Source organism: Crocodylus siamensis, chromosome 3 (genome assembly GCF_052110815.1).
Source record: "Crocodylus siamensis isolate JL-2025a chromosome 3, ASM5211081v1, whole genome shotgun sequence".
Classification (NCBI taxonomy): Eukaryota; Metazoa; Chordata; order Crocodylia; family Crocodylidae; genus Crocodylus; species Crocodylus siamensis.
The window spans coordinates 127,984,258-128,007,161 of NC_143397.1; the positions used below are offsets into that span (position 1 = coordinate 127,984,258).

Below are 22,904 nucleotides of genomic sequence, written 5' to 3' on the forward strand. Positions count from 1 at the left end.
CCAGCTAGGGACCCCAGGGCATAACCGGTAGGCAGTCAGACACATAAGCCAATCTGGATGCCTGCGTATCACTACATATGACATTCTGCCTTGTAGGCATGCAGAGCAGCTCCTGTACTTGTACTGGGAGCCCCTACATCCTCACAGAATGCAGTGGAATACCACTTAGTTTCTAGGCATCCAGACTAGGCTTTTCATCCCAGGGAAATGCAGATGCCCAGACTGAATATTAGAATACCACCACTAATATACTACACTTCAAGCAAATAGCACTATATAGCTAATCTAGTACTATGGCACTGGCCATTCTTACTTAGAAGACAGTATATTTTAACCATTTGGATTCCACAGCCTTTTCTTTAACTCCAGATCTGAGCATTACATCACACATATTTCAGATAAGTTAATACTAACACAGCACTCCATGCATCCAAGGGCAAATAGCCTGCAATTCATCCACTGAGCTAGTGTTGCAGTCTATGTAAAGCCTGCAACACCTCAGAACTGTTACCTGTCAGCTCCATGTTCTTTGGGAACCCTGACACAGGATGCAGACTGTCTGACTCACAAAGAATCACCCCCCCCACCTAAACAGAAACTGATTAAGATGTAGTGAGAGACACACCTGAAACCCTCCAGATAAGGGTGACAAAAGTGAAACTGCCCTAGGTCTCATTTGCATCTGAGATGGCACCAGATGACCATTCATTTACATGAGAGATGGAGAACAGAAAGCCTGAAGCAGAGACTGCAGTTAATTGTGGGATCAGAGGAGCACTGCATGATGGGGAATCTGTGCTCCAAATGCTAATCAACCCTCACACCCAGCTCAGCATTTATCAGACAAGTTCTAATCTGGATTTACAAAGGACTTTTCCTCCCCACCCCCCCTCCCCCCCCACACACACACCTCTAAGCAAAAGTAAGTTTACTAGGCATCTCGGGCCGTACATTCCCCGGTCTCACTATGGGAGGCGTATGTAAACTTAATTGGCTAAAACTCGGTTGCCGGGTTAGGGAATGATGAGGCAATAGACCAAGTCCAAGGGGGTATGGATCACATTTGAACAATGGTACAGGGTTCATCACAGTGTCCAGCCCGGTGGACCCCTGACCACAAGTGTTGTCATACTTTTCCCGAGACGATTGGTGGAAGTCCTCTCCACAACAGGTTATGAACACTCCAATAAGTGCCTTAAGTCTATTAAAAGACTACAGTAAGATCTGGAAAAGTCATGCTAAGCTGAGGCTTGTTCACAGCAAGTAAAAATCCAAAACCCTGATGCTGCAATCTATTGTTTCTGAAGACACCAGGAGTTATCCCATCAAGTATATCTGCTATCCATAGGAATGTCAAGCTGGCTCCAAGTAGGTGTTTCCTGAGTATCAATCAAGTTCCTGAGATGTTCCAATCAGATAACCCCTTGTCAATAGAAAAAGACAATTTGATTTACACAATCGAGAATGCGTGAAAGAAGCTGAACTGAGGGTATAAAAATCTGTAAAAGCAGCAGCAGTGTGTGCTGACACCACCCGCTTTTTTCTGGAGAGGCTGCAGGAGGAAGATCATCTCCCTTCAAGGATCGTGCTGAGAACTTTGATCTGTCAGCTTTGCAACCCGAGTGCCTTGGACTGGTGAGATCCCAGCTCACTCTCTCTTTTCTCTTCTCTCTCTCTAAACATAGATTTCTGAACTTGAACTGTATTAGTTAAGCTTGAGCTAAGTTTCCCCAAATACTTAGTGAAACCAGGGTATACTGTGACTGTGTTTGTTTTTCCTTTGCATGTCTGTTACTACTAGTGTCAATATATATTTCATCTACTTAGCAATAAATAACTTTTATAGTCAAACTGGTAGTAATTGGGTATATTTTTCCTTCTTTACTTCTCTTTCCCCACTTGCTCTGCAGCAACGCTCCTTTTACCTAAGCTAAAGATCCCTGTGTAGCCCAAAAATACTGTGGAGTCTGCTCATCAAGAGGCTAAAAGATTGGGACATGCTCAGTTTGAAACACATAAGGGGATCAGCTTGTACAGGCTGATTGACCCAGTTTGGCTCAGACGTGCCCTAATGAACTGAATGCTGGCCCATGAGGGTGTCATCTGGACACCCAGCTGGATTCAGAGGTATTCTGTTTAACTGTATGCTTCTGTCTGACTGTAGTTATTGTTGCTCTGATGAACTGATTCTTGGCATATGAGGGTGTCAGCCTGTCCATGCTAATCAACCCGGCCAGGTCAGGCGTGTCACATTAATCTGTGTGTGTTTGTGTGTATGACTGATTTGGGGACTGGAAGAACCCAGCCCCACTGAAGTGAGTCCTGCAAGATAGCTCCATTGGGGGTGATGGCTTGCAGGGGAAGAAATACAGCTCCGTATAGAAACACCAGTAACACAAGCAGCACATTAATAGAATTACCAAGACGCTAGCCCTAATAAATGAGCACACCCCAAAGTAGTGGGCAAATCTGGTAACAGAACCCAGTAATAACGGTGAATGTAAGCATACCAAGCATTATGTATTTTGCAGGGGGAGTTAATATTAACCCCAAATCACACAGAAGAGGCATAAGACTGTAGATGACAAACAGAGTGCAGATGGATATATACTCTTAGTTGCTCTTAATGTCCTTGAACTAAATAAGCATTTAGATGCCTTCCAGTTTTCCTTTCATTAGTTATTACAGAAATATAAGCTTTATGCCCTGAATAACACTGTATGGAATTCCCACTCCACTTCTGCTAAATCTACTTTACAACTTAACAAATTGTTAGCAATATTTTTCCCCTTCTTCTCTCTTAATTGTGTACATCTGGGTCCAGTTCATTTATAGATTGGCTGAACCTTGTTAATGCATTCAGTCCCACTGCAGCAGAGGTTTGGCAGACATCCGGCTTAATAGTCTCTTGTGGATGCTGAGTCTTAGAATTTAATGACATGAAAGGATCAAGTTCTTACCTCCCACTGATCAAGTCCCATTGGAAGAAATGTATTTTGGGTGAGGTCTAGAAAGACTTTGTTAGAGTGTTTCTTCTGGTAGTGATTACAAAGCCATTTGTGGATAAACCCAATGCATTCAAAAGGGGTGTCTGTATCAGAGGGAAAGAACATATTTTCTAGCAGTCTGCTACATTCATATGTCTCTTACCAAGTTTATGGTGCAAGTTGTTTCCATATTAACTGTTTTAATTTTCACTGAGCAAAGAGTTTTGTCTGAAGTAGTGTGAGATGAAAGAGAGATTCGCGCACTGTAGACAGCCATGCACATTCATAGATTGTAAGGCTGGAAGGGACCTCAGGAGATCATCGGGTCCAGCCCCCTGCACCAAGCAGGAAAGATACCTGGGGGTCAGGTGACCCCAGCAAGGTGTCTGTCTAGTCTCCTCATGAACATATCCAGGGTAAGCGACTGCACCACCTTTGGAGGGGGCTTATTCCACAGTCTGGATATCCTAACTGTGAAGAAGTTTCTCCTAACGTTGAGCCTGAATAGGTCTTCCAGGTATTTGTGGCCATGACTCCTGGTTTTCCCTTCGGGTGCCCTGGTGAACAGTTGCTCACCAAGCCCTTGATGTACTCCCCTAGTGTAGGTGGATAAGCTGCTATCAGGTCCCCTCTCCACCTTCTTTTCCTCAGCCTGAAGAGTCCCAGATCCCTCAGCCTCTCCTCATATGGCTTGCCTTTCAAGACTCTGATCATATGGGTGGCTCTTCTTTGGACTCTCTTCAAGCTTGCCCACACCCTTGTTAAAGTGTGGTGCCCAAAAGTGCTCCAGCTGTGGTCTCTCCAATGCTGAGTAGAGCAGAAGAATCACCTCCTTGGTTTTCCTGGAGATGCATCAATTGTTGCATGTGTAGAAGAGTAGGGGGAGTGGGAAGAGGAAAATCTATGCTCACTCCCTTCCCCTTAGGATCTGGAAGTCAAGCGGCGCCAACAGTAAAGGTGAAGGACACAGGAACGGTTGAAACAGGGCAACTGTAGAGCCTGTTCAGATGCAGCAAACAGAAGAAGCCCCTAGACAGGTCTGGGAACGTGGAGAACTAAACCCTTACCTGCAGAGCACTCTCAAGCGGAGGGGAGAAGTATCCCGGCGGGGAAAGCCTGTGTTGCAGTGAGCCCCAGGAGAAAACAGAAACAGTCTGGCCCCCTTAGGGTTTCCACTGGAAAACAGAACCCCTGGAAAGGGAAAGCCCTATTTGGAAACACTAAAACAGGGCTGGAACACCCCAGGCTGTTCATAACCTTAGGGGAGGAGTCACTTGATGTTAACTCAGCCCAGGTGTCTCCCCTCAATTTAGGACAGATTCGCTACAACTGGGCACCAGAAACCAGCATTGATAGGCTGAGAGTGCAGGGCAGAGCCCAAGAGGACCCAAGCAGTAGTGAGAGGAAACACCCTGCACCAAAGAGCAATGGTGGCCAGGGATTAGGAATACCCCTGCCATATTTTTGCATTTTTGCTTCCATTGGACTGTAGAGGCTTCCTGGGAGTCATCCAGGAAGGTACTGAGAGCCACTCCTACCTGTGATGCCTTAACAGCAGAAGCCTGTTGTACTTAAGTCTGAAGGACTGCGGTGGGGGTACTGGGGCTGGAGGAGCCCCATGTAAGGCCTGTGAGGCTCTGTTATAGGCCATAACTGATTATTTTGGATTACTGGACACAGCCCTGATGGCAGAGCCATTTTTTTCCTTCTCAGGGAGAGAATTCTCCAATTATTACCATCAAGTCGTGGCAGCTGAGTGCCCCGAGGAGGTAGTGTACCCTTAGGGGTGCACAGTGCTGGTCAAGCCATATACAAAGGGACTTATCCACACCATGCAAGAATTTTATTTGCCCAACTGGTTACAGCATCATACTGCTGGCTCATATTCATATTGTGTTCTATTATTACCCCCAGGTCCCTTTAATTCGTGGTGCTAGTCAGTTTGGTGCCACCATGCCTGTAGGTGTGTTGGGGGTTGCTCATCACAAGGTGGAGCACTTTACATTTCTCAACATTGAACTTCATCAGATTCCAGTCTGCTCAACTTGCTAGCCTGTCTAGGTCAGGCTACAGATACAGGCGATCTTCAAGCATGACCACACTCCCCTATAACTTGGTGTCGTCTGTGAACTTGGTCAGTGAGCTCGTCACCCCCACATCCAAATCATTAATAAACATGTTGAAAAGTACTGGACCAAGCACCAGCTCCTGGGAGACACCACTGCCCACTTCTCACCAGGATGACACAGATCTGTTCATACAACTCTCCGGGTTCTATCCTGCAGCCAATTTCTCACCCACCTGACTGTCTTGGAGTTAAGCCCACAATCCTTCAATTTTCTCGCAAAGATATTTTGGGATAGTAGACCAAAGGCCATTTGGAAGTCAAGGTATACAATATCAACCTGCTCTCTCATGTCCAGGTGGCAAGTTACCTAGTCATAGAAGGAGATGAGGTTGGTAAGGCAAGACCTGCCTGCAATGAAGCCATGCTGGCTGTCATTCAGAATTTTAGCTTCTGCACAGTTATCACAGATAGACTCCTTGATGAATCCTAGGGATTTTCCCTAGGATGGAAATTAATGCTGATGGGCCTATAGTTACCTGGGTCCTCCCTCCTGCTCTTCTTGTGGATGGGCACAACATTGGCCTTCTTCCAGTCCTCAGGGACTTCTCCAGAGTCCCATGAGTTGTGGAAGTTTCACCAGGGGTTCCTCAACGACTTCAGACAGATCCTTCAGCTAACCCATACAGTGAAATTCTGGCCTTCCTAATCAACAGCAAAACTCTTTAACTTCACCCTCATGGGACAGCCAAAGCCTTAATATTTACCCATTCACTTAAGACATTTTATAAATAAAAATCAGAGTAGTCATCATCTGCAATATATTGCATTCAAGGATGATTGTCTTCCATGATTATCTTATCTGTGGGTCCGAAGATGGCTGATGAGGCCTATCTGGGATCAACAGACTTTGTTACAACTTGGGCAAATGTTTAGGTATGGGGTGGGTGGGTGGCTCTGGGTTCTTGGTGCAGTCTACAACATGCTGTTTCTGCTGTTCCCGTTTTTCTATCTCCTGTTGTCATCGTCAGGATCAGAGTACCAAGGTCACTGTAGCAGCCTTTTCCTCCATTTGGGGTGGTCCTGGGCGATAGTCTCCCATGAGTCGATATTCATGATGCATTTTTTCCAAGTTGACCTTGAGGATATCCTTGAAGCGCTTTTTCTGCTGTCCTCTTGAGCATACACTTTGGTTGAGCTGGAAGACTAAAACTTGCTTTGGGCATCTGGAATCGGATATCCAGATGACATGGCTGGCCCAGCAAAATTGATGTTAAATGATCATCACCTTGATACTCCTTATGTTTGCTTGTGAGCGTACACTAATGTTGGTGCATTTGTCTACCCACTGAATTTGAAGCATCTTCAGAAGGCAGCATTGAGAGTAGTCCTCCAACATCTTGAGGTATCTCTTGTACGTGGTCCATGTCTCAGCTCTGTACATTAAGGTGTGGACCACAACTTCTTGATAAACTGCAAGCTTGGTTTCAGATCTGATGCTGCAATCTTCAAACACCCATTTCCTCAGATGCCCAAAGGGTGCAACTGCACACTTGAAGTGATGATAGATTTCTTTGTCGATGTCAGCATTCTGCAAGAAATGGCTTCCAAGGTACGGAAAATATTGAACATTCTCCAGTCTCACTGTGAATCTGAATTACCAGAACTGGGGACTGCTCATTAAGAGCTTGTTGACACAGGACTTTAGTTTTCTGAATGTTAAGTGTCAGTCCCATTTTCTTGTATGCCTTGGTAAAGACAACAACTGCCTGAAGGTTTGCTTCCAAGTGTAGCACACACTATAGTACCATCCGTGTACTGGAGCTCTATGACAGGGGTCATGGTGGTTGTGGTTTTGGTTTTGGTTTTGGGTGAGAGCTGGCTGAGATTAAACAGTTTACTATTCTGTTGCCACCACCTCCAGGGAGCAGGGGATAGGGGCGAGGCCAGCTATGCTGGCCTTGCCCTCCTCCTCTCTCTGTCCCGTGTCCCTGCCATCATGACAGCATGCTGTCACTTGTCTAAACACTTCTTCGTACTCTGATTGGCTGTTTGTCAGCCAATCAAAGCATGGATAAAGCATTATGGACAGACAGACACACAGACAGACAGATTAAGGCTTTTATAATATTAGAATGTTTGTGACTGATGGACTGCAAGGAGTTATTGGAAGTCAGCCAAAACAGTCATGTGTTTATCTCCTGCCTGTGAAGCCTTAACAGCAGGAGCCCTTAATGAACCCAGAGAGCTATGGTGGGGGTGTAGGGAACCCCTGTTATAGGCCTATAAGGACTCAGTCTGGGACACAGCTGATTATTTTGGGCTAGTAGAAAAACAGCCCTGATGGCAGAAGCTGGTTTTCTTCCCCCCAATAGAATTATACCTTAATACCATCAAGTCATGGTGGGCAAGCATCCCAAAAAGGTAGCATACTCTCTAACAGGGTATGTGGCACTAGTCAAGCCATGAAAAAGGGGTCCAACTACAAGGTTCAGCAAGGACAAGTGCAAAGCCCTGCACTTAGGACGGAACACTCCCATACACTGGTAAAGCCTGGGGGCTGACAGGCTAGGCAGCAACTCTGCAGAAAGGGACCTGGGGGTTACAGTGGGCAAGAAGCTGAATATAAGCAAACAGTGTGCCCTTGTTGCAAAAAGGCTAATGGCATTCTGGGCTGAATTGATAGAAGTATTGCCAGCAAGTCAAGGAAAGTGATTACTCCCCTCTGTCCAGTACTGATAAGGCCACATCTGGCCTCCCCACTACAGAAAGGATGTGGACAAATTGGAGAGAGTCCAGCACAGGGTGACAAAAATGGTGAGGGGGCTGGGGCACGTGACTTCTGAGGAGAGGCTGAGGGAACTTGGTTTATTTAGTTTGGAGAAGAGAAGGCTGAGAGGGGATTTAATAGCAGCCTTCACTACCTGAAAGGAAGTTCAAAAGAGGATGAAGCTAAACTGTTCTCAGTGGTGGCAGATGACAGAACAAGGAGCAACAGTTTCAAATTGCAGTAAGGGAAGGTTAGGTTAGCTATTAGGAATAATTTTCTCACTAGGAGGGTAGTGAAACACTGGAACAGGTTACCCAGAGAGGTTGTGGAATCTCCGTCCTTGGAGGTTTTCAAGACCTGGATAGACAAAGATTTGGCTGGCACGATCTAGTTGGGGATGGTCCTGCTTTGAGCAGGGGGTTGGACTAGATGACTTCCTGAGGTCCCTTCCAGCCCTAACTTTCTATGATGTTTCCTGATACAGAATTCAAGGGTCTCTTTGCAGGCACTGATGATGATGGACTTGAAAGCACCCCAAGCACTGCTGACATTCTCCCATTGTTGTTGGTTGGAATTCACCAGTTTTTCATTGCAGCACTTGTGGAAGAAGTCCTGCTTGAGTGGGTCCTTGAGTCCTTAAATATTGATCTTCTGTCAGCATTGCTTCTGATGCAGTCATCATTTGGGAGCCAGTTTGAATGACATAACCGAGTGCACAAATTAGTTATCAGTCCAGCAATTGTCAGCTTCTAGCATAGTTCAGGTGATGTGGACATCTTTGCAATCTTTGGTTTCACAGGTGGCATCAAGAGTCAGGGCATATGCGCCTGGACAGTGGAATATTGGCTCCCTGGTAATTTCATATGGAAAGTCATGGGGTACTCATTAATTCTGATAAGGAAGTCAATGAGTTGGCTTATTTTTGATGGCAAAAAAAATAGCTCAGTGAAGCCAGCATTCTCCTTCCCATCTAAGCCACCTCCTTGTTCTTTGAGGTGCCCATCTCCCACTTACCAGATCTTGCTCAGTACAGCAATATCAGTGTTGTATCACCTGAGTTCCTGAGCCATGATTGCGATGTGATACTATGGACATTTGCTATTAGGATTGTCCATGAGGGTCCTGATGTTCCAGCCCCTGAAATTTATTGGTCTGTTGATTTTAACCACAGTAAAGGTGATCCCACTGGACATGGTTATCTAGTTAGGAAACTGACCCACATACTTCACACAGTGCAAACTCTGGTATACTGACTGCAGTGCACATCATTAGTACAGGCATGGCATATGGCAATTGCTCCAGTTTTTCCAGGACTGTGCCACATGCAGTGCCCACTCTGGGTAGTCCAAGACCTGTGCTGCATGTGGTGTCTGCACTGGTCTGTCTGGGACTGCTATACATGGCACCTGCTGCAGCTGATCTGGGACCTGCGCCATGTGCAGCATGGGTCCTGGATCAGTCAGAGCAGGCACCATGGGCACTAGATCCAGGATGTAAAGGGTGAACTGACAGAGGGTGGGAACAGCCATTCTGTAGCCCAGGCCAGCCCATGGGGCCAGCCCCATACCATTTATCCAGCCCATGGACTGGTCCTGGACCATTCATCCTTCTGTGGGGCAGGATGCATTTGACACCCTTGACCTAAGGGAATTAGTGAAGACAGCTGGAGTGAGGAGCTAAAGAATGTGACTGTGGAAGAAGCCTGTGATCTCATAAAGTCACAGGTGCTCAATTTATCAGGAATTAGTTTCCCAGACAAAGGTGAAACCTTACAGGAAATGGATCCAGACTTAAATGGATGAGTTCTGACCTAAACACACCTCTATAGTGTACAGTATTGTCATTCTGGAGTTTTGTTTCCTTTGGATAGGAAAAAAATAAATTTTAATGTCTGAACTTAAAAATGGAAATATAAGCATATGAACAATGCTATGATCATATTTCTTCCCCCCAAAATCACTTTGCATATTTAAGGAATTGTGATAGTATCTTTTTAATGGTTTTATCATGTTCAAAATGTATTAGTCTAATATGCAATTTTGTAAGCTCTGGAAAGCATGGTATCTATCAAAATATTTTAAAAATGTGTGATGCCAAATCAAAAATCTAGTTCATAAGTAAACAAATGGGATACAGTCAAATGGCAAATATCTAATCTATTTCAACCTTGTCTAAACCACATGAGATTGCTGACAGCCTTTGGTCTATGGTTGGGGAATGACAGAAAAGAGTAAACTGATGTTTTCATTCGTAGGCTACCTTTTAGTTTAAAAATTCAAAATGAAAACTAATATGTTGCACTTAGTTAATAACATCATCTGATTTCTTTGTCATGGAAATGTAGATGCAGTGAGAAGATAAAAGTCCCTGATCCATTAATGACTGATTTCAATGCTTTTTCTCAGCCCAAGCAAACCCCATCAAAACTCTACAATGCATACTGAAAAATATGCAAACAACAAAAACCTGATTTAAAAGGGGAAAAAAACCCAAGAGATGATCACTTTTAGCATTGTTAAAATGCTGCATTACAGCTCAGTATTTTAGAAATTTATGAAGCATTAGTTTCAAAATCTAATACATTTCTCCTGTCCAAAAAGAAGCTCTCAGGAGATTAAAACAAATTATACAAGAAGACTGAACAGTTATACAGTGGAGAAGAAATATTAGACTGTCAAACTAGCAGTTAAATTTCTAACTACTGCTAGAGGCAAGTATTTCACAGACTCTACCTAACTCTATTAACTTGCTCGACATGACTATCAAACAGTGACAAGCTATGAGTAAATATTGACAGGAATTGGCTTTTAAGTTTTTTATGTTAAAGCACATATCATAAAAGATGGGGCTGGGGGCTGATGCTTTGCTTTAGTGTGGATGGTGCTAAGATGCTGTGGGCACATATTTGGATTTCTTGGTTTTCAGAACTCTGGGACGGAAATCAACATTTTGGGAACTGCAAGAGAGCTCATAGCAACATTAGTTTGTATTAATAAAAGTTGTCATCAATATTTCACGTTTTTTAAAAATAAAGAAAATGTTTTGGGGTAGCTGTACATGACGATTTACACAGTTGTGGATGTTTTTCTTATAGTTGAGATGCTGCTGTGGCTAGATGAAGACTAGAGAGAGATAGTTAGCTGTTGTTAGTCTGAAGGCAGGCAGAAGGCAGGGTAGATTTGCACCTTATAGATGAACCAAATCAGAGATGCATAGCATTAGGTTTTGTAAGCTAAGGGCCCCCAAGTTTTGCTTGCCCTCAGCCACATGGCCACAGGAACAAGCTATGGAAGAGTCTCCCCTTTTCATAAAGTGGCCAAGACCTTCCCACTCCAGCTGCCAAGTGGGAGGTTTACTATACATTACTTTCGCAGGTATTAACCCCAGGTGCAACTAGGAAGACCGCCTCAGTGGTCACAGTGTTTCCCTTGCCAGGTAAGCATAAACACACTACACTTGATCTGAGCCCACAAGAGGCCGAGAAGGGGTTATAAAAGCTAATCCAGGAAATGGGATAAGAATCCATAATCTCAATTTAGGCCAAGGGGTTGTCTGAGAGCAACCACTCCCAGGTCAGTGACTCAATGTCCAAGGAGGTTAAAGTGTTCTACCACAGCCCTGTACGCCCTTCTAGAATTTATGTCAGACCAGTGTTCATTCATTCTTATACATAGGAATCACCCTGTCTGTCCAATATAGACAGCAGAGTGGCTAAAGCAGAGGAGATAAAGAATGCCATATGACTACTATGGTTCCCCCTTCCAGCGCACTTTGTTAGAGTGGAATGGTAATTATGGCTGCGCTTTGAAAGGTCTGCAGGATGTAGCAGCTGGCATGGTCAGTAAGGCAAATTCCAGTCCCAAATTCTTGTTCATTCTGAGGTAGCTATGGTAACTTTAGGCATCTGTAGGCTGCTTCTCCCTTTCTCTGTCCCCTGCCATCGTTTCCATCTCACTGTTCTCTTCCCATCCCATTTCAGCTGTCAACATGCAAAATCTTTCTCCTTGCTATCTGGTGCCCTCTGCTGCACTGATATTGCATGCAGCAACAGCTTACTGGAGGGTTGCATGTACCAGCTTTTAGCCAAAGCTGTACCACCAACCTGGCTCCATGGCCCCACTGCATTCCTTCCTTCTAGACTTTTTGTCCCAGCTTTGCTTGACCTCCCCAGCCATGCCCCTCACTCACCAGTCAGGCCTCCCTGCACTTTCATGTCAGTCTTTCCCCACAGCCTGCGAGCAGGCTGTTGTGCACTTTTACTATGTATTTCCTGGTTTTCAAAGGTTTTAATATTCACCTGCCTTCAGACCTGCGTTCTACATTCTGGTTTTTGGGAGGAGGACCAGGGAGAAGGGTTCAGGCCACTCTAGGTATGTCTGTAATGTGTCCCCAGCACTCCCAGGGAGGCTGCTCTCACAGATACCCTGCCTGCCTACTCCTGCTTCTTCTCACGTATACCAAGCCCATTCACATGAGGCAAGGGAGATGCTCTTCAGGCCCACCCATATCTGAGCTCAAGCATGCCAGGGACAGAGACCTTGGTAGGTACAGATATTCAAAAAGCCTGAACCAAAATTGATCAAACCTTCACAGGTCTCTCTAAGCTGTATAGATTTGATCAGGAGTGAACAGAACACATGTTCACAACTTTGGGAGGGGGATCAGGGGTCCACACAGATGCCTGCACTGGCAGAGACCAGAAGGCAGGGGGCACTCCCAGACACCTTGCAGTTTGCCAGCCAAGTGGGCTACCCGGTGTGCCATGGTGGCCCTCTCTGGGGCTGTCCTGAAAGACTAGGGCTGGGTGTGGGGGAGGGTCCACAGTGTGCTGGCAGCCAATGAGCGGTCCAGGCATTCCAAAGAAGGAAGGATCAGGCCCCTCGGAGCATGGCATGAGTGGCAGCCGAGGGGCCCGATCCTTCCTTCTACAGAGCCCCGCTGTCCCTGCTGCCCAGTGCAAATCTCCTTCCCCCCTTCCCCCACCCTGCCTGCATCTGTCCTGGCTCTGGTCTGTGACAGCCTGGAGCAGCAAAGCAACAGCTAGTGCATCTCCCCGTGAAAAGGGACCAGTGGCGAGAGACGCAAAGGGGCCTCAGATGCTGGGGGACAGCAATTTAACGTGAATCAAAAGGGAATCTGGTATAGAAGTTCAATAGACCGGTCTATCCTAAACTGATTAAGTTTGATACCTCATTAATCCAAGTCTATTTTAGACTGGGTTCCACCATTTGTAAACCAGTTTATGTGCCCCAAATTTCTGTTCTGTTATGAGGATAGACCAGTTTTCAGTCACTTAAATAGTTATATGTGTAATGTCTGTACCTGGCCCTTGAAAGCAGCCAGCGGAGGGGTGCCCCCAGAAGAACTTCCCTGCCACATTTAGTTTGGCATGTGTAGGAAATAGGCTTATGCAGGAGAAGGCAACTGTGAGGCTTATAGTCACCTCCACCTCAAACCAACATTTATACCTGACACCTGCCCTCCACCATCATGCCTCTGCTTGTTTGAACTCAAACCTGTTTCACTTCCCCACCCCAAATCCCCACACTCCTCTGGTTCTCTAGGTCTCCCTTCCTTCACAACAAGCACTCGTATGAGTTTTTCAAAGTTATTACTTCTGAATGTTCTGCCCTGCTCAAACTCCATTTTGCCTCTGCCTCCTCTAAGCAGGTCCCGGAAGGTGGGGATTTTACCCTGGCACCTTAATTTTTCACATGTCCTCCATCAGTCAGATTTGAACAGACACTGCCTAGCAGTTTACCCAAGCTCACTGGCTACTGCATTGCCTTGAGCTACCAAGGTCAAAGGAACAGTGACTGGCCAAGAGCCACCTTAGCTATTGTGTCCAAACATGTGCAGTGTATTCTGTTTGACTCCTCAGTGTTGGGCTTTTAGCTGCCTTAAGAACAAAACATTCTTTGGTTGAATAACTTTTTTAAGTTTTGCGTCTGTGAAGGGATAGTGGTGCCTTCACAATGCGGAAGAGGGGAGGGAGTGAATATTAAAGACACTCTGGGGCCCAGCAAGATCCATAACTTTGTTTCAGAGGGCCACACACCACAAAGACGGTAGACTCTGTAAGCCTTAAGAGCTAGAAGTCTTCCCCTGGGGAGCTGTAGAGAAAATGAACCCAGGCATATACCTCTTAATTTCACAGAATGACCCTGAGACAGGAGACTGTACCGTCAGGACTATGTTAAAAAAAAGGTCCCTCCTCTTCTTGGAGGTTCATTGTAATGTGTAATTGTTTTTCTCCAGGACTGAATTGGAATGTAATCCTAAATTAGTCTATCAGGCCCTACTTGTACCACATCCTAGCCACGTCTCCATCACTCGTTCCTGCTGGAGATGATCTCCTCTGTAGAGATATGCATTTGAGCAAGAATATAAAGCTGAATCTTTCACATCCAGCAAGGAGTTTGCTGTTCTGAGATGCTCCTATTTCTTCTTTCTATTTCTCTTTGTGGCCTTAAAAGCAATTCCAACCTACAGCTCTTTCCTTTGGATGTGTTTTTTAAATGGGTACCAAACCACCCAAAGATGTACCTTTCAGGGATTGGAATTCTCCAGTTAAACATTTACCACATTTGAAACCATCTCTAATTTTACACCCTGCGCTAAAGAGTCCAGGTTCCTGCTGAGGGCTATAATACCTGCATTTTTGACAGCTCTGGATTATCACGTTTGGTTCACTCTTTCCTTATATGTGATGACCTTGTACAGTCTTTGACATTTGAAAAGCAGAGCAACACCAACTTTTTTTCAGAAAAATAAACCTTTAATCAACAGTTTTGTTCTACAACTACTCTTAAATTAGAGATTTTACATTATCACCCAGATAATTCGGGTATATGCTCCCCTTCTCCAATTGAAGGGAATTGTTAGCTGGCAGGTGTGCTGTGGGGGAACTGCAGACCGCTCAGTTTCCCTCCATCCCTACAGAACCAGGCCAGGACAGTCAGGGGACTTAACAATATACACATTTATTTACATTAAATTGTCACAAGGGAAAGGAACATGGATATAAACATACGTACTATATATATATAAATAACATGAACAATATCCTCTGACTAAATGCTATAAAACCTTACATCAGTGTTCCAGATACAGGTAAACATCTGATTTGAAACAGATAAAACCCAAAATAAAGACAGACAGCCAACAGATAAACTATATATAACTATAGGTGAATGTGGCAGGATGACCTCTGGGGGTGCCATGACCTCCCCTAGTGCCCCCTGGCTACCGTGTCAAGCCGGTGTCAATGCACCCTCACCGATCTCGCCCGCCACATCTTTGATGTTTTAAATGTTTAGGGGAGGCTGCCTTTTCTATCTGCTTTGACACGGTGCCTTGATGTAACTTAGCCAATGATCTGTCCAGTTGCTCCGTCACCCACACCGGGGCCTGTGCCCCGCGCTCCCCGCAAATCGGGGCTCAGGCGGCCTCAGCCTTACCTCGCCCCAGACCACTTTTCTAGGTCCTACGCCCACCAGGCTTCTCCCAGTTGGGGTTCAGGCGGCCTCAGCCTTACCTGGCCCCCAGACCCCTTTTCCTGGATCTTACACCCACTGGGCTTTTTGCCTGTGCCCACACTGGGCTCCTCCCCATACTGCCCCACTGGGGCTGGGGTCTATACAAACCCCAAAATGCGGCACCCTCTCTGGTGCTAGAAATCCCCCCCCACTGCTGGGGAGCTCCTGTGAGGCCTCCTCCACCCCTATAGCCTCGCCCAGTCCTCCGGTGATATACCACAACAAAACAGAAAATACAAAGCCCCTGGCTATAACGTAAATTCCCAGCGAACCTGGCTAACCTTCCTTCATATCCCTGTCAGGGACCTCTCTACCCCATATCATCACGCCAACCCTGCTCAAGCCATCCAGCTTCCTTAGTAGGCCCACCCTGCTTGCTCCAGGAGGGCTCCTGCTTCTTAGGCTGCCAGAGAAGAGCTGGCTCTGGCCTCAGCCTTGCTGTTTATATAAGCCAGGCCCTGCCCCCTTCTGGTCAGCTGATCAGACTGGTTGTCTTGGCAACCCACACCTGTGCTGCCCTGGTGAGTGGCAGCTGAGCCCATATTCCTGTTATCAGTAGCAGGCACCCTAGTGCCCTGCTACAGTGAACAATAAATAAGCCACAAATAAATAACAGGTGAAATAATAGCAACACGGGGTTCCAGCAGAGCCCTAGGACCCTACTCCTCTCCCTCCCCTGTGGGAATCCTCTTTTCCCTGCAACTCACTCTCAGGCCTGGTGAATGGCCCTCGTCCTCTGTGCCAAGCTGCTCTCTCACCTGCAGTGGGCTTCTAGGGCAGTCACTGTTCCCTGGAACAGGGCTCCGCTATGCAGGGCTTCTGGGGCCTCTGGCTTGGCCCTGTCTGCTGGCTCAATAGCCTGAGCACCATCTGGCTCCCTCGACTCAAACTTATGCTATGGGTTAGAGGCCTCAGCTGCCTTGTGCAGCACCAGGCTCGGTCTGTTCCCTGACCCTCTGTGCAGCGCCTCTTGCACCGAGCTCCCAGCCTCGTCCTGGGGGTTGAGGATCTGAGCCGCCCAAGCGTTCCAAAGGTCCTACTCCATGCACCAGCCTGTGCACCACATCTCTGACCGCACGCCAAAGGTTGGAGACCTGAGCTGCCTCACACAGCTCCCAGGGTCTGGACACCATGCTGCGCACCAAGAGCCTAGCTGCTAGAGCCGTCTTCTATTCCCCGCCAATGGAAGTCTTTAGGGGCGCTTCCAGGCTATTGCTTTGCCCTGCTGAGCAGCTCTCCTCAGCTCTTCTAAGCCCTGCTCTTCTCTGTCCTGGACATGCTCTCCTTATGCTGGGCACACAGCTCCTTTTATACGCTCCAGGGCTCTGCCCCTGAAGTCTTCCAGACCTAAGTGCTGCTGTCTTCAATCAGGTCCAAGGGTGGGGAGGTCCTTTCCCCCTCCCCTCAGGAAAGGGGTGTGACTTAACTCCTTTTGCTCCCTTCTGATTGGTAGTTAGGCTCCACCAATCAAAACAGCAAGATTTCAAGCTTGGGACTTAACCCAAGGTTCAAAGGGGAAGCCTGCTAGACCTTATGAATTTGCTTTTTCTCTCTCCCTCCTTGGCCCTACAATGAGTCTATGCAGAAACAGTAAGCCAGACTGCTAAGAGAACAGACACCATGTTCTTCTGATTATACCCCAGTGCTGCAGAGGAAAGTGAAAAACACCCAGAAGCTTGTACCAAATGCAACTAGTGACTGGCAAAAGCCCTGAGAAATGGGATTACAAATAACATCCACACTACAAAAGCTACTTTTAGACCACAACAGAGGGACTGCAAACTCATGGACCCCATTCCTTGCCCCACCACTTTACTTGGTAAGCTTGGCAGAAGAGCCCTTCCAATTCTCTACCCATTAAGGACTTACCAAGCAGCTTCTCTGGTTAGATGGATAGCTCAAACTAATTCAAGAGTCATTCTGATCAATTAATGAAGATGCACTGCTAGAGGTTCTCTCTGTAGCTGTCTGGCTGCCTATGAGGCTGTAGAAGGTGTGATTGATTAAGAAGGTGCTCTCATTCTTTGTATTGTTTGGAGCTATCACTACCCAATGGAAGAAAAGGTAGCAAATGATTATAGATGTGCATATTTTTACACGTAAATCTACTAAACAGTATGTTCATACTGATGGGCTGCTTGACTATTCTTGAGGAAAAGTTGAATATCTAAATGGTTACAGCAGCCATTTGGGTTGTAGGAGACCTGGTTTCCAGCCCTTTTATTGCCAGGGAGAGGAACACACACTGCCTGCTGGTACACACCTCTCTGCAGAGTGGGCTAGCTTCAGTCTTTGACAGGAGCCAACTGCAAAATAGCATATGTCCTACTGACTGGAGTGTTCTCCTCAGAGGAGGGAAATGTGAGTTTGAATCTCCACAGGCACAAGAGGGTTTTTGACCTGGATCTTACCCCTCCCAGGTAAATATTCTAACTGGACTAATGGAAAAAGGAGAACCTCCCTGACTTGACAAAACAGCACGTCCCTATAAGCTGGAGTATGGACAATGGGGATATGAGTTGGAGCAAAATAACCTGTTGAGATCCAAATGTCTACTGAGCATGGATACACCACCTTTTTCTGAAAGGACCAATTTGGTCAGCTTGGCCACACTTATGGAGCTTTTCCTGGGGACAGAAAATGGCATCTCCCAGAGAAGGCACCACCCTCAGCCAAATCTCAATGCTCTGCTCCAATGTAGTAGAGGACTTTTGAGCTTTTCTAAGACACAAAGGACAGAATATTTTAACAAGGAAAAAAATAATCTTTCTTTAGCCTCTTGCTTGGATGCAGCCAAATATTTTTGGTCATAACTTTACAACCACATTTGAGTTGAAGTAGATGGTCAGTGTGAAAAACTTTAGCCCAAAGAGGCCAATGTTAACAAAGGTATAAGCCAAAGAAAGAAGGTCTCAGACCGCATCATACTGAGCAATTTCAAATATGATGGGGAAGTTCTAGTCCTGGGGCTGCTTCTCGATTTGGGGGAGGTCTCTGAGCTCCCATGAGACAGATGAGCAATAACACTGACATGAAAGCCATCTGCACCTTGTGGGGCAAGGGAGAGATTTGTGTAGGTTAGATCTGCAAGACTGCCAAAGGCACTGCAAAGAATGGTTGAAAATTGTTAGTTTATTAAAAATTGAATTATTGCAGATTTGTTACTGATTAAAATGCACTGTGCTTTTACTTGGAAAGCGGCGATGTGAGGATTGTATATCTCTAAGAGGTAGGTGGAGTTGGAGAGAGCTGCAGGGACAGCATGATACCTGTGTGTGTGTATGCTGTTAGCAGAAATAAAGAAACTTCTTTGTAAATGTGGCTCCTGCCTCTGCAAACTGAACCCTCAACACAAGAACCACTGACCTAGACACTCCTGTAGCCAAGGCACTGCACATCCTGTGTGTGCATAGGCATCTAGGGCAATGCTCTGCACAGGTTATGTTTTTGTCTTAAATTGTGTTCTAAGTTTTATTCTGTTCTGTTTAGTTAAGTTGGCCACTCAGATGCTGTTTTCAGATGTCTTCTTTTGGATGGCAGTGTGCCATGATATTTTGCAGCACAGCTTGATAAGATCTACAGACATTGCTGGGGCTGTCCTCCCGCAGGGCAGGACTTCTGCTCCTCCCGGGGCTTCAGGGAGCTGACCCTGCAGGAAAAGGGCTGTGGGTGATGCCCGATTTGGGGTGCCCCTCTGCAAGTGGAGGTTTCTTCCATGTGGGTGGTGCAGGGAAATCCCTGCAGGGGATTCCTCGAAGATGTTTCTAAAAGTATAGAGGGGGGGGATTCCCCTTCCCTGCTTACAGACTGGGCATGCCAGGGGAATCGCTCTGCAGAAAAAACTCTCAGAGGGGTCTTCCTGCTCCATGCTTGCACACTGTGCTCTGACCCAGGGTACAGCAGCATGATAGGTGCACCGGGGCTGGCACTTTTCTCTGGAACCCAAGGTCAGGGAGACATGTGCAAGCAGAGGGAGTTCCGCCCTCTGTGGTTGAATCCCATGCAGAAGGATTCTCCCAGCAAACCTAGTCTGCAAACACCCAGGGAGTTGGTAATTCCTTCCTCTGTGCTTATAGAAATACCTTGGGCAAAGCCCCTGAAAGGGATTATCCCCTGCCCCAACACAGGGGGCCTTTCCCTGCAGGATCACCCTCTCCCACCTTAAGCAAATAGATGTTGGCCACAAAACAGCAGCACAAATTATTACTGAATTTGCTGATGCCACAAAATGTAATCACTTGTGACACAACAAAGTATGATGTCTATTCACTTGCTTTTGCACCTCCATGAAAACTGTTATGGCAGCACAAGGTCAATGTCTGTTTGCAGTCAGAGGGAGACCAGGGAGTGAGCACAGCAACAGGCCTTTGAGTTGGTGCTGCTGCTACTCTCTGATTGGTTATTTACTATGCCATGTTTCATTTTATTCGGTGAATAATAGACCTTAAGTTAAATGCTATTTTTGTTTGTATCCTATAACTAGGAACCTACCAAAATTATGATTTTGAAAATTTCACAGAAAACACAAAATCTAGCATTATCACAAAACCTACAAGAAAAAAAAGAAAAGAAAACATATTAAAAATAAAATGCTAGCTCCCCTTTGCAGTGGCATTGCTGCGCAGCCCATGGGAGGTGAGGGGAGATGGTGGGGGGGGTCTGCTGTCTGCACAAAGGAAAGCCCAAGATGTCTGCCACCCCTGCCTCTTACTGCTGATTGGCTGAGAGGTGTGCCTGTCATGTGGCCCTGCCCCCTCCACCAATTTGCGGGAAGGGCAAGGCTGCGTGATGGACAGCCCTCTGAGCAAATCATCGGTGAGGGGCAGGGCCACTGGGGCCCCTTGGCCAATCAGAGGCATGGGAGGGCCCTGCCACTATGAGCCCATGAATATGGCAGCCAGCCCTGCAATCTCCCTATGAAATTGGCCAACTGCCTCATTGAGTTAGACAGACCTCTAACTATAACCAGTGTTAAGTACTGGGCCTCCCAGTGGAAGATGAGGTCCCTCACCCTTGGCTGATCTGCTGTTAACTGTAGTTTACCAGTAATGGGGTTATGGTTGTATTATTCAACAAGTTTGCTTGAACCTGCTCTTCCAGAATTCTGGCCCTGTTCCTCCCATTCCCCCTGAAAAAGGGTGTTGGAAGTTGTAACATCATCTGCTCTGCTTATCTGTATGGGCATGGGAAGAAGTGGTAGGAATACGTTTCTCCCACCTTTATGCTTGCCAGGGCTCATAGGAAAGCTGCATGGTATAAGGTGTGGGTATGGGGGTTTCTCATGACCCTGCACAGCCACGTAGGTCTGGCCATGACATACCAAAGATCGCACTGCAAAAAAGCAGCAGACCAGAAACTAGAGACCAGCCTCCTTAGTCCAGGCTTCTCCAGTTGTCTCCAATAGACTATGCGTGCCCCACTGTTTATTATAGTCTGTCTCTTCAGGTATTTGTGAGCCTTGTCTATGTCCTCTCTGAATTCTTCCCAAGCATACGTGCACCAAAGCTTACAAGACCCCATGTAAGAAAAGGAAGCATTATCATCTCCATGTTACCAGTGAGTGGAACAGTGAGGCAGGGAAGTGACTTGCCTAAGGTCACATGGGAAGTCTGTGGCAGAGCCAGGAAATGAATCCCATCTCCTGAGCCCCAGCATAGCATGTCAAGTGCCAGATCTGCTTCCTCAAGGCATTGCACCCTCTTACAGGATGCTTGCAGAAGTGGTAGAGTTTAAAACTGATCCTTTTACAGAAGTCACACCTCCCTTCTAGGGCAGTTTCTAGATGGGGGACAGTTGCATGGGCAGATCTAAAATTTGGAAAAGGGGTGGGGGCAGATGGTGAGATGCATCAGCACCTATAAAACAACATTTATTTTTCTCCAGTTAAAAATAAACCTAAGGCTTTACTAATATGCCAGAGGGCTGGGGCTGTATTATGTTAAGATGGAAACAAAACCAAATAGAAGTGTATAGGAACAAGTTAAAAACAACCTGCAGGGCAGCGAGACAGGATCTTCACCAGCAGAAGCAGGGAACAGGCAGCAGCAGGGCAGAACAAAGGATGGCTTGATCAGGGAAACGTCAAGACCTTTAAAAAGAAGAGCGCTGGTTAATACTGTGGAACAAAGAGTTTAGAGTAGTGATTCTCAACTTTTTTTGTAAAATTTCTGACCCCTGCTGCCTCCCATCCTAAGTATCTGGGGCAGGGGATGGGTGTGAAGGGCAGGGGGGATGTGTGAGGCCTGAGGGAACTCTGCCAGCCTGCAAAGGGAAAGCCAGTTTCCCACGTTTTCCTCCTTTAAAGGAGAATCCATTTTTAAGGTTTGTTGATCCATTTCTAAAGGTTGTTCACAACCTTTTTGTATTTTCTTGCAACTGACTTTTGGGCCGCAACCCATGGGTTGAGAAACGCCGGTTTAGAAGGGATTGGGGAGATGGCAACAGGCCACGGAGCGACTCCCTCACTGCTACCTAACTTGAAGTGCTGCTGCCACAGGTTTTAAACTGTGGTTGGAGCGGGAATTAAAGCAGGGTGAAAGTGCAGGGCAACCCCCCACCCCTGGATCCACCGCCTCTGAGACAGCGCTGTCCTGCCCGCCTTGGCTTGAACCAGCAAAGTGGCATGGAAAGGAATGCAGGGAGGTAAGGCTGGAGCCCGAACAGGCAAGTCACCAGGTTTAGTAAGAACTCCCAGTCTTCGAAGACCAACGTTATGCCCCTCTTCTTTTTGCGGGACACAGCCTGCTCCCTCCCAAAGGAGCAGCACCTCACGGCCCCAAAGCGGGGAGAGGGGGAGCTTCGCCCAGATGTGAGCAGCTGCTGGCACAGCGCTCCCCCTCCCTGGGAAAGCCCAACTCCCAGCAGCAGCGTTCAACAGGCAGCACCCACCGATTGGCCGACCGCAGAGCAGCGCTGCTGACGCAATGGGCGGGCCCTCAGATGATTGACAGAACCCTGCACCAGCCACGGGCCTTCCGTGGCCTCTAAGCTCTGCCCCTTGTGAGGGAGGTGGGCGGAAAAAAAGAACGTGTTCGGCGTTTGCAGCTTTTTGGCCTTTGCGCGCGCCGTCCCGCTCTGGAGTCTGCGCGGAGGGTATTGGTGGTGGAGAGGCGAGGCGAGGCGAGGCGTTGGCCATGGACTACCGCGCGGTGGTGATGAGCCGGGCCGTGCCGGGGCAGTTCGATGACGCAGAGTCCTCTGATAGGTGAGGGCCGGCGCGAGCGCCTCGCGCTTCTCGGGCTGGGGCGCCTTAACGGATCCCGGCGGATAGGCCTTAAAGGGGCCGCGCCAGGGTTGGGGGGGGGATGTGAAGCGCTCAAGCTCGAAAGTCCTAAACCAAATAAAGCGTGTCTCATGGAAAAGATGCTGTTTTGCTGGCACGTAAGTAACATCCCAGAAGTCTTTCTGTCTGGTATAGAGCATATATGTTACATGTATCGCACAAGTAGTCAGCAAATCCTGTGGCAAATGTGATCCGCCCCCCACCATGCCAAGTTACGGTCACGCAGTTGGCTGGCAAATGGCACAATGTGAAGTCCAGCTGG

General features: G+C 47.0%; 1 protein-coding gene across 2 annotated transcripts in view; it reads left to right on the forward strand.

Annotated features, from left to right (window-relative positions):
* Positions 1-22,390: 22,390 nt before the first annotated feature.
* RIOK1 (RIO kinase 1) overlaps positions 22,391-22,904 on the forward strand; it is a 28,476-nt gene continuing 27,962 nt past the window's right edge. The window contains exon 1 of one of the 2 annotated variants that reach the window (XM_090039164.1): positions 22,391-22,564. In XM_090039164.1, the coding sequence (XP_089895290.1) occupies positions 22,494-22,564 (71 nt within the window). In that variant the 5' untranslated portion in view covers positions 22,391-22,493. Of the gene's footprint in view, positions 22,565-22,584; positions 22,741-22,904 lie in introns of those variants that run through there. The other variant, XM_090039165.1, reaches the window with a different exon arrangement.